This window comes from Salarias fasciatus, chromosome 3, assembly GCF_902148845.1.
Source record: "Salarias fasciatus chromosome 3, fSalaFa1.1, whole genome shotgun sequence".
Taxonomy (NCBI): Eukaryota; Metazoa; Chordata; class Actinopteri; order Blenniiformes; family Blenniidae; genus Salarias; species Salarias fasciatus.
Genome location: NC_043747.1, coordinates 22,775,916 through 22,788,290, shown reverse-complemented (window position 1 = coordinate 22,788,290; position 12,375 = coordinate 22,775,916). Strand labels below are relative to the sequence as shown.

Below are 12,375 nucleotides of genomic sequence, written 5' to 3'. Positions count from 1 at the left end.
CCAAAACGCAAGTTAACACAAAATACAAAAAGATTTCCAACATACCTGGAAATGTATTCCATTCAGATAAAGCACGTACAGTCATATATTTAAAGATATTTTTTCTGTTATTAACTCCAAAAAGTGCTTTCATAAACTTTGTGCTTTGTGCTCCGCATGCCAATGTTTCGAATTAACTGGTGCCCGTGTTAACTTGTGACTAATAGATCACTGAGACTTGTAGTCGTTCTGGAAAACATCGGTTTTCTACAGTTACAGAGAATGTATAAGTTGAAAGTCTTTTGTGAGTCTCTTTAACAACTGCTGTTATCAGCATGTGTTTACACAGAATTCCACCGTCACTCGTTAACACGAGAACCAGTTAATCCATAACACCGGTGGGGCGATCGCTCGTATTCTGCTAAGGAGCTCTTTAAACAACTCGCTGTTGCACGATTTGCTTCCATCTCGCCTCTGTACTGTTCGTTCTCGCAGGGTTTTTATTAAAAAAGTGTTTCTCAACCACCACCGAGTTCTTCTGCTTGTTTTAGACTGTCCTACTTCTCGTTTACTGCACACGTCATCACGTCACTACGTACGAGGGAACGCATGCAAAGAACAAATAATCTCCCATTTTTTTTCCGCTCGGCTGTCAGGCGGCGTTTATATGAGACACGGAGCAGACTGTCGATTGGTGTACACCACCTCGTACAGTCGGCTCCGGAATACAATCCACTCATGCGTTTATATGACACATTTACAACCTGCTCTGCCCTATAAGCCATTATATGGGGCGCATGTAAACGTGCCTAGTGATAATGCCAGGTGTGCCACCCGTGGCACGCGTGCCAAGGGTTGCCGACCCCTGCTCTATCCTAAATGTAATCTCAGGCTCATGCCATGTGGAACCAGTTCCAGTTAGGGAGGCCGTCTTCTCTTCTTTCCCACCCCACGTTTCACTGCTGCATGCCATTAATCATGGTCTCTCTTCTAGTCCATGAACTCTCTTCCTCCTGTTATCTCTCTCTCTGTCTCTCTCTCTCTCTCAGGATACCCCCATGGATCTCCATCTGAGGAACCCCATATTGACCCACCTGCTGCGAGCGGAGCAACGCTGAGTTGTTTCAGAGAGTCAATCTGTCCGTCCTATTCTTCTCTCCCTTTCTGTCCCCTCACCCCAACCGGTATAGCAGAAAGCCGCCACCTCTGAGCCTGGTTCTGCAAAGGTTTCTTCCTTTTAAAAGTGAGCTTTTCCTTTCCACAGTCACTTATGCTTGCTCATGTGGATCTGTTTAGTTTTCTCTGTAAAAGCAGCCTTAAAATGACTGTGTTGTATTTGGCACTGTATAAATGAAGCTGAATTGAATTGAATTGAACCACATTTGAAGATGGCACACAAATGCTACGACACAGATTTCACAATTTAATATCAATACAGAACAATTCAAATAAGGACTGAAAGACTTTGAGCGTTTGGTTCTTCGCTTAAAGTTAGAGAGTGCTTCAGTGCCTCAGTAACATTTCCCTCACTGAAAAAACAATAATCTGTTGAATCAGCCTATTGTCAGGAGGAGGAGCAGCTCTGTTCAGGTGATCCATGAACAACAGTGGAACCAGAAAATCGTTAAGAGTCCAAATTCCAGTCAACTGTGTTGAAGAAGGAGAGCCAGGTGAGTCTTTATCTACCTGATGTCCTTTAACATTGAAGTGGACAATGTGTGTGTGTGTGTGTGTGTGTGTGTGTGTGTGTGTGTGTGTTCTTGTATTTCTATCCTTGTTGGGGCCAAATGTCCCCACAAGGATAGCAAAACGTGGAACGACGTGCCTTGTGGGGACCTTTTTCCGGTCCTAAGTAGGAGAAACAGTGTTTTCTTGACCATGTTGTTGTTACTGAAAAAAGTAAAAGTGCAAAAACATTTCTTTAGGGTTAGGCTTTGTTGTGGTGTGGGTTAGGGTTAGGGTTAGGAGTTAGACATGAATGGGAGTCAATGGAAGGTCCCCACAAGGATAGAAATACGAACCTGTGTGTGTGTGTGTGTGTGTGTGTGTGTGTTTGTGTGTGTGTGTGTGTGTGTGTGTGTGTGTGTGTGTGTGTGAGCGTGTGTGCGTGTGTGTGTGTGTGTGTGTGTGTTGAACTGTTTTTTTCCTGATCCTTGTTGCTGCTTTTCTCTCTCAGCCTAACTGAACATGTCTGGTGTGGATGAAGAGGAGGACAGACCAGAGTCTGTGGACAGGTAAGAGACGTCAGCTGCTCCTGCAGAGTCCACGTCCAGAATCTACTAAAACACCCAAACAGAAGAAAAGATGCAGCACCTGGTGTTTTAGTCTGCTGTAGTGAGCGTTCACAACCAATGATCCAACACAACATTTTGACCATGTCTGAAAGTCATTGGCTGTGTGGGTCTGACCTTTGACCTTTGACTCTTTACAGCTGAGTTTATGATGAAATTCATTAATCTTGTCTATGTGTGTGTGTGTGTGTGTGTGTGTGTGTGTGTAGATGTCAGCAGCTCAGAAACAAAGAATCTTCAGAATCCAGCAGCTTGTCTCTGAAGAGTGATTGGTCCAAAGAGAGTCCTCCAGACTTCAGTGATGAACGTGGACCTTCAGACACAAAGTAAGAAACTGTTTCCTTTTTATTTCATCAGTTCCAGTGTGTATTGGTTGTGTTTTGACAAAAAAAAATGTGATCATTACACTTGTGAAATCATTTAACGTGTGATGACAGATTTTAATGCAGTCATAAAGGAGATTCTCTGATCTTCAATCTAAAATTGGGAGAACTGTTAAAGTCGACTGACCACACCACCAGATGCATTTAACAAACATTTCCTGAGTGAAAGTGTCTGAGAAAGGGGAAACTTGATGTGTAAAACTTGATGTGAAACTTGACTGAAACTTCATGTGGCCTCGGGTCAATATTTGTCCAGCCAACTGAATAGCTGCCCGGATTAGGGGTTTCTTCTGTGTGCACAACAGGACCAGAGAGGCCGTAAAATCAAACTTTGCCTAATCAAAGATAAAAATGTTTTCATTCTGATCTCTTCAGTCTTGAACAAAAAAGAATGATTCAAAAAATTGGTGATTCAAAAAAACGATCCACTCTGGAGTCTAAAACAAAAGCCCCCCCCAACAAAAAAAAAAACAAAAAACAAAAAAAAACCACACACATGAAGAAACTGAATTGCATAACATTTCATAATCATAGCCTGGTGTTCATGTATGGAAGAGCAAAACTTACAAAATTAAAAATAAATACAGAAGTATAAAAATGGAAGAGCTGGAGGAAGTGTCTGGGGATGGGGAAGACTGGGCATCTCTGCTGAGACTGCTGCCCCCGCGACCCGGCCCCGGATAAGCGGTGGAAGATGGATGGATGGTATAAAAATGGTTGAATTTATATGCCAATAAATCATACAAAAGAACAAAAACTGTAAAAACCTGTAAAATGTGACTAAACATACCTCTATCTCTGTTGTTGAAATATGAAGGACAGCATGGAGATGTCGGCCTCTTTCTAAACACAATCGTGCACAAATACTCTATGACTGAACAGCTTGCTTCACCTGGTGGTTTCTTGAGCTGTCAAGGAGCTCACCAGCTTGAAATCAAATCAAATTTTATTTGGGAAGCACTTTTCACATACAGTGTAGCACGAAGTGCTTTACAGATAAATAACACAATAAGATTAATAATAAAAAGAAAACACTGCCCTCTTGACACACACGTTCTTGTACTTTCTGTAGTTGTGAGGACATCCATTGACAGAATGCATTTCTGAGCCCCTTACACTAACCTTAACCATCAAAAATAAATGCCAAGCCCTAACCCACACCCTAAACCTAACCTAAACTTAATTCTAACCCGAATCCAAAAATCAAATCTTCACCCTCAAAAAGGTCGGTCGAAAAGTGAGGATTGGCAAAAATGTCCTGACTTCACTAAAATATTCTCAGGTTTAAAACTCATTCTGGTCATCGCAATAAGTACACACACACACACACACACACACACACACACACACACACACACACACACACACACACACACACACACACACGTTTGTACTTATATCGTTGTGAGGACACTCATTGACATAATGCACTTCCTCGCCCCTTACCCTAACCCGAGCCATCAAAAATAAATGCCTAACCCTAACCTATGCCCTAAACCTAACCTAAACCCAATTGTAACCCTTAATCAAAACCAAGTCTTAACCCTCAACAAGATCAAAAAAGGCCTTTTGAAAAGTGACAACCGGCAAAAATGTCCTCACTTTGCAAAGATGTCCTCACTCTGTTGGTGAAAAGTGAATTTTGGTCCTTACTATATGTACAAGAACACACACACACACACACACACACACACACACACACACACACACACACACACACCTCACCTACCCACTACATATAGGCATTGCCTACATTCATCAACAGATGCTGACACAGTCCTTTGACTTTCATCAGTTTTAGTCAGACTGGTGAGAAGTGACTGCTGTGCAGTGCAGTGTCTTTTAAAGCAGAACGATGCAACTGTTGCTCTTGCGCTCCTCCTACTGGTCTCCTGTGAAAGCTCACTGTTGTGAACCTTATCCACGTCCGTCCGTCACCCCCCCCCCCCCCCACACACACACACACACACACACACACACACACACACACCCGCCTGCAGAGAACGCTCAGAATCAGTTTCCTTTTTTTCTGCTCATCAGACAAAGGTTTTTTCTGTGTATTTGGTTCTGCCATCCCTGAGCACTGAAGGGTGGTGCTGCTAAGGCTCACAAGGGTTTCATGTTTTGTTTTACGCGCTTGTATGCTTGTACTTCCGTGTGAGTGCCGTAAAGCAGGTTTGTTCTCGCGATATTTCGTCGGGTCGGATCCTCTGAAAGTTGCAAGTGCTGCTTTCAGGACAGAGACACTGGGGGGGGGGGGGGGGGGGTGGGGGGTGGGTGGGGGTGGGTGGGGGGGGGGGGGGGTGGGGGGGGAACCGGCGAATCACCACGCCAATTCTTTGTTTACCCCCACAGGGATTCTGAAAAACATTTATTGAGGTAAAAATGTTATTTAGTTCTGCTTTAAGTTGTTCAAGCTGATTGTTGTGTTCACCTGTGAATTTGTTGAAGGTTTTATGATTGGTATCATAACAGCGTTTTGGGTTGAAATCTTTGAGCATTGCATTGACCTGCTTGCAGATCAGGGACATGACTTTATCCGCCTCATGAGGTACGACAAAGCAAGTGTTTGTCCACTTATCTTACAAACTGCCTTTTCGGCGACAATATTTTTTTCGGGGGACCCGACTCCGGCTGCCGTCTGAGGTCAGAGTCTCCTCATGAAGACAGAGTAAGGTGAGGCAGTTAACGCAAACCAGTGCTGAAAAAAAAAAAAAAAGCAAAACATTGCACTGTGGATTTCTGGGAGGGAGGTAAAGTGAGATTGAAACCAAACACAAACTTACTGCTGCTCCCAAGACGGCGCTAAAAACAATGCAAATAGAGCCATAACAGCATGGAAACTAACAACTGCACACTATATAAAGAATGGTAAAAACAACCCAAATTGGTTTATTTTTTAAACCCAACAGTTAATCAATATTGGACCAGCCCAACAGTAGTTGCTTTTACCCAACAAAATGGCTTGGTCTTTTTAACCCAACAAATCGGTTCACAGATTTAATCCAGTCATTGGGTCAAATCAATGTTAGTCCGGGTCGATTCTACCATATGATTGGGTTGAATATTAATAATAATAATAATGCATTGGTTTTAACTCAAAGACGCTTTACATTGCATTATTCATTCACTCCATACTGGGTGGCGGTAAGCCACTGCTGTAGCCACAGCTGCCCTGGGGCAGACTGACGGAAGCGAGGCTGCCAATCTGCGCCATCGGCCCCTCCGACCACCACCAACCATTCACTCTCACAACTTTCATACGAGGCACGGTGGGTGAAGTGTCTTGCCCAAGGACACAACGACAGTTTTACGCCTGCAGGAGTGGGGATCGAACCGCCAACCTTCCGGTTATAAGACGACCTGCTTTACCAACTGAGCTACTGTCGAGCTATTGTGCTCATTTTTAACCCAAATGTTGCAGCAAATTAATTTCAGCCCTGGGTCAATTTTACCATATATATACTGGTTGAATGTGGCCAAATTCTGGGTCAAATTAACTACAATTCTGTGTTAATTCAAGTAAACACATTGGTTTAGTCTCCCAAAAAAGGATTCATCTGATTCATAAACAGCTAATTTTCAAAACCTATTCAAAAAAAATAATAATTTCAGCAGTCCATCGATTTTTCGATGAGGACAAGCTTCTTCAATCTCGAGAGAGATCATGAACAAGCCAAGGCGAAGTTTCTATTGAGAAACTGAGATGCCCAGTGGAATGGAGGGGACTGACTCTTACAGTTGGTATCAGCTTGGCCACAGGAGTTGCTGGAAGGTGCTGCAATGCAAGAGGAGGCCTTTGTGATGACCACAAGGCAGTGGTGCTATTTTACCCACAGCTGGGGGGTTGTGACATGTGGGAGACAGGAGTCGAACCTACAACCTCCTGATTGTAAGACTGCGCACCCCACTAAACCACAGCCGCCTCGACAGCTGTCAATGCAAACGTTATACATAGTGTCGCTAGCAAGCTACATGCGTTATCGAGCTAGTTGGTTCATGCTAACTACATGGAGGGTGTTCGCTCAAGCAAATTTTTCTGTGGATGGCATTACATGATGACATGCTTATTTACATTACATATTTAATTCACATGACATGACGCCGCACAGTCATGTGAATTAGATATGTAATGTAAATTAGCACAAACCGGTTGTGCTTTACAGAGGCAGAGGACCACTTCTGTTTTTCTGTGTTGCAGAAAGAGAAGATGGAAGTGACACACGGACCTGTTGACAACCCAACAGTGGTCAAAACAACCCATGTGCTGAGTTTAAAAATCCATGTTGGGTCTGATGGACTCGAACCCAACAAAAGAGTTGCAACAAATAACTCCAAATGGATTATAATAGCCCAAATTGGGTGACCGATTTCATAACCCAGCGATTGGGTTAACAAAATAATCCAACATTTTTTAGTGTGTGGAATTCATTGTGAACCGCCAGAAATGTTGCTGCGGGCGGCAGTTTACCTGCAAGCCACACTTCGAGATCACTTCGAGCAGGTTGTCTATGAAGAGTGACTGGTCCAAAAGTAATCCACTAGATTTCTGGAGAATATCATCCAAACTACAGTGCTGAACTTGGACCTTTAGATTCAAAGTAATAAACTATATTTTATATTTTTATCTTCAAACCAGTGTGAGACTTGTGCTCATTTTAAGGTTCAGCTGCAAAATTGTGAAGCAGCTGGATCTTAGTGTCTTTGCTGTGTGTTGCTCAGAGTAAATGTTTCTTGGTGTCCACAGAGAGAAGAAGAGTGATGTCTGTGAGGAGCAGCCAGAAAGCTCCAGAAGCGTCGCTGCACCAAGTAAGAGTGGACATGTGTCTGCTGAGGGTCTGGTTTGTCTTCACTGGACTTGTTGTGTTGTAGAGACATGAAAGCTTGTTGTTTGTGTGCAGTCTGATTGTTGTTGTTGTCTTTGAGCAGGTGTTGGTCTGCAGCAGCTTCTAGAAGAACATAAGAAGAGTCTGAGGAGGAGATTTGAACGTGTGACTGAAGGAAGTGATGAAGCAGGAGGAGGAAGCCTCCTCAACAGGATCTACACTGAGCTCCACATCACAGAGGGACTCAGTGAGGAGCTTCAGAGGGAACCTGAGTTGAAGCACCTGGAGACAGCTTCCAGGAAGGAGAGCCTCCATCACACTGCCATCAGGGTTCAGGACATCTTTAAAGCCTCAGCCCAGGAGCTCAGACACATCCGAGTGGTTCTGACCAGCGGCGTGGCCGGCAGTGGAAAAACCTTCTCGGTGCTCAAGTTCAGACTGGACTGGGCCGAGGGCCTGGAGAACCAGGATGTCAGTGTGCTGGTGGTGCTCTCCTTCAGAGAGCTGAACCTGCTGGGAGAGCGGCCGTACAGTCTCCTCTCGCTGCTGGCTGTTTTCCATCCCATGCTCCAGAAGCTGACGGCAGAGGAGCTGGCTGTCTGCAAGCTGCTCTTCATCTTTGACGGCCTGGATGAAAGCAGAATTTCTCTGGACTTCAGCAGCAGTCAGCGGCTGCTTGACGTCTCCCAGCAGTCTTCAGTCAGCCTGCTGCTCACTAACCTCATCCGGGGGGATCTGCTGCCCTCGGCTCGGGTCTGGATCACTTCCCGACCGGCGGCGGCCCATCAGATCCCTCCAACATGTGTGGATAGACTGACAGAAGTGCGAGGCTTCACTGACGCCCAGAAGGAGGAGTACTTCAGGAGGAGGCTGAGTGATGAGGAGCTGAGCAGCAGAATCATCTCCCACATCCAGACATCCAGGAGCCTCCACATCATGTGTGGAATCCCAGTCTTCTGCTGGATCACTGCTACAGTTCTGGAGCACATGTTGAGCAGCGAGCAGAGAGGAGAGCTGCCCCAGACCCTGACTGACATGTACTCCCACTTTGTGCTGGTTCAGACACACAGGAAGAAGCTCAAGTACCATGAAGGACCTGAGACGGGTCCACAGGAGCTGACGGAGGCTGACAGGGAGCTTCTTCTGAAGCTGGGCAGGATGGCCTTTGAACATCTGGAGAAAGGAAACATGGTGTTCTACCAAGAAGACCTGGAGCAGTGTGGTCTGGATGTGACTGAGGCCTCGCTGTTCTCTGGAATCTGTACTCAGATCTTCAAAAGAGAGTCTGTGATCTTCCAGAAAGTCGTCTACAGCTTCTTCCATCTGACTGTTCAGGAGTTTCTGGCTGCAGTCTTCATGTTCCACTGTTTCACCAACAGGAAGACAGACGTACTGAAGACCTTCATCGACAAGAGACATCATCATGATGATGTTTTCACTTCTCTTGACATATTCCTGCAGAAAGTTCTTGAGAAATCCCTCAGAAGTCAGAATGGTCACCTCGACCTGTTTGTCCGCTTCCTTCATGGCCTCTCTCTGAAATCCAACCAGAGACTCTTAGAAGGTCTCCTGGGTCGAACAGAGATCAGTCCAGAAACCCTCCAGAGAGTCACCATGGGTCTGAAGGAGATGAATAGTGACAAAAAGTCTCCTGACAGAAGCATCAACATCTTCCACTGTCTGATGGAGATGAAGGACCTCTCAGTACATCAGGAGATCCAAGAGTTCCTGAAGTCAGAGAACAGATCAGAGAAGAAACTCTCTGAGATCCACTGCTCAGCTCTGGCCTACATGCTGCAGATGTCAGACCAGGTCCTGGAAGAGTTGGACCTGGAGAAGTACAACACATCAAGGGAGGGACGAAGGAGACTTATCGCAGCTGTAAGGAACTGCAGGAAGTTTCGGTGAGTCCACATGTCATGATCAATATCTCAGCGATGTTTGTAGGCAGTACTTCCTGGAGTTACTCTGTGGAGAGGTCGCTCAGTGATCCGTCATGATCAAACTGGAACTTTAACAAAAAAATGATTTTGATCGTCAACTTGTCGGATGATTGACAACAACTCATGTTTACTCATGATTATTATTCAGATGTCCAAGCTTCAATTTTTCATTATATAGTTTTGGTTGATTGCTTCGTTAATAAAAATGAAAGTACTCATAAAGTCCAATGTATTTTAAAGTGCTGATGATTCTAAAAACAGACATTGGGTGATATTTTCCAGATGGGCAAATACAATAGTTTTTTCCTAATAATTCTGCCATGTTTGCCAGATAATCGAAAAAGTGATCTTTGTGAAAATAGGTAACTGTGTCAGTTTACCACAGACTCAGACTGGATATAACACAAACACCAGAACCGCTTCGCTTGTTTGCTTTTACTTTTGTTATGAGCTTCATATTCTCAGTTGTTCTTTTATTCAGAATGCTGGAGCGATTTGTGAGTGGATTTTCTCTCACATACACATTTGTTGAGGTTTCAGAAAAACCCAGATATTCGAGAAAGAACCCACCTGAGCAACACAATGATCACCGAACAAAAGAAGATGATGATAAAACAAGAACAAAAGCAGAACAGTCAACATAACTATGCCAAACTCAAAAATCAAACCCCTGGAACAATGTCCACAATCTGTTGTAGTCATTCTCCCAAGAAAAGAGAAGGCAAAAGCACAGAAGTGCCCAGCAGGGTGGTTTCTGTCTTTCCTCCCACCCAAGATTCAGAACAGATATTTCAACCTCTTTCACACTGATGAACTCACTTCGTTGAGGTCTTTTGGATGCCGACAGCAGTACATGCTGGTGTACGCTTTTATGCACAGCTGTACCCCTATTCACAACGAACAAAGAAGGCAAATTGACTGGTGTGTGGCTTCATGAAATGTGTTGTGAGATGATGGGAAATCAATGTGCCACTGTCCAAGGCTGTCCAAAATTTGAAACATGTTTAATATTTTGTTGCGGACTGTGGCGGAGTGGGTGATGCAGGGTTATACCTGATCAGTCCAAGATCAATCTGCCATATGCGGCAGGAGTCTGAACTGTCTGCGTGGTTACTCCAAAAACATGGGAGAAAGAAACAGTCAAAACATCAATTCATTCATTTATTTTCCTAGCCGCTTGTCATTTTCAGGGTCGTGGGGGGCTGGAGCCAATCCCAGCATCATATGAGCGAGGGCGGAGTCCACCCTGGACAGTTTGCCACTCTGTCGCAGGACCAACAAAAAAAAGAAAACAAAAACACAGTCTTAGGAAAACTAAAAATTTCCCTTCGGATTGTCACGGATCAATGCATGAGGTCATACAAGCACACACTGTCCTACGTGTGCTCTCGGACTGATCTCACTATATCTCGTCAAACTGTTACCAGTTTATAAAAGCATTAGGAGTTTCAGAATGGCATACATGCAATAATTAAATGACACAACAATTTCTCCTTCTCCTCCTTGTGTCATCTTCACCTTACAAATGTTTTTCTCTGCTATATTGATGTATTGTTCCTCATTGTCAATCAGTAGATATACAGCATAGGCTCTTTGATGATGTGAAATTGTCACGCCCTGTGCCCCTGCGGCCATGTGGGGGCGCTCAGGTCCTGTTTTGTGTTTGTCTGCCCTCATGTTCTCCTGTCAAGTCACCTGCCCTCATGTACTCCTGCCTCGTTACCACCTAATGTGCCACACCTATGTCTGCCCCTATTTAAGTCCTGCTCCCCTGGTGTCTTGTTGGCTCCTTGTGGGTCTGTCTGCGTGCTTCTGTGTCCTTGCCTGCATGTCGGCTCAGCTTAGCGTTCCTGTATTCCGGTGTTCCTGTTCCTGAAAATCAATGAGTTTGAACTCCACCTGGCTGCCTGCGCGTGGGTCCTTCCACCTGCCCCCCTGACAGAAATAGCATCTTCCAGATTGATATTCATTGTACAGTCCAGAACTTTCCTCCTCAAAATCACAGGTAGAAGTGATGATTCACCTGGCTTTTTACAAAGCTTTAAAACATGCATGCGCATTTGTGCCAAGCAATCCACAGAATTTATGCCGGAACACCTTTTTATTAGATCAATTCACCCACAGTCCGTGAAGTGCAAGATGTGAATAAGATCAGCCCGAAGTGCTGGAGAACAAAATGCCGTCTCCATGTAATGTACGACATCTGTCCGAAAGCTCTGCACAACTGTACGGCATTTGTTAGTGGTTTTACACACTGCGTATAAGTGCACCGTCTGCCACAGCACTATGAGAACTCTGCCAACATCTGCTAATCATGTGACATCAGTGCATAAACACTGATGTTGCGTCATTAGCAGTAATAGCTGGTGGGTTTCTCTGTGGAAGTGCCTAGAAATGACTGTGTTGTGTTCAGCACAATATAAATAAAGCTGAATTGAATTGGTGATCCTGAGGTATTTGTCTGAGGTATGCTTACATTGAACATATTTTCATTACTGCTGGGTAATTATGTGTACCACTCAGAATTTGAGTTGAGTGATTTCTCAGTGGATGCTTCATGCTATTACTATGGTTTTCACACTTACCAAGGCATGAACACCAGCATCTACCGGCAAGTAAGGACTGAGCCATTTCATCATCAACTGCTTAAAACCTCGGATCCGGTTAATCAAAAGATAAGTTCGGTTTAAACAGTTTTCACGTTGTTTATGGAATGAAGTACAACAATATGTTCACCCAGAATGCTTTTCTGATCCAAACAGTGCTTCAGGAGAAAGTTAGATCCAAAATCGAGCGGTGCACATCCATACACTGTTAGCAGATTGGGTATGTATAGTGCCGCTACCAAAACAGCTTTAATCATCCAAAAACTCAGTTTCACCAATATTTCATCATGGTCCGCTTACGCCTCTCCTCCATGACAGCCCGGTGTCACGAGATATATCATATATGC

At 44.4% G+C, this 12,375-nt stretch overlaps 1 protein-coding gene across 6 annotated transcripts in view; it reads left to right on the top strand.

Annotated features, from left to right (window-relative positions):
• LOC115385941 (NACHT, LRR and PYD domains-containing protein 12-like) overlaps positions 1 to 12,375 on the top strand; it is a 199,453-nt gene that overhangs the window by 3,745 nt on the left and 183,333 nt on the right. For 5 of the 6 annotated variants that reach the window (XM_030088046.1, XM_030088052.1, XM_030088051.1 and 2 more), the window contains exons 2-7: positions 1,029 to 1,222; positions 1,537 to 1,649; positions 2,156 to 2,213; positions 2,480 to 2,596; positions 7,401 to 7,462; positions 7,583 to 9,383. In XM_030088046.1, the coding sequence (XP_029943906.1) occupies positions 2,167 to 2,213; positions 2,480 to 2,596; positions 7,401 to 7,462; positions 7,583 to 9,383 (2,027 nt within the window). In that variant the 5' untranslated portion in view covers positions 1,029 to 1,222; positions 1,537 to 1,649; positions 2,156 to 2,166. The remainder of the gene's footprint in view (positions 1 to 1,028; positions 1,223 to 1,536; positions 1,650 to 2,155; positions 2,214 to 2,479; positions 2,597 to 7,400; positions 7,463 to 7,582; positions 9,384 to 12,375) is intronic. The other variant, XM_030088053.1, reaches the window with a different exon arrangement.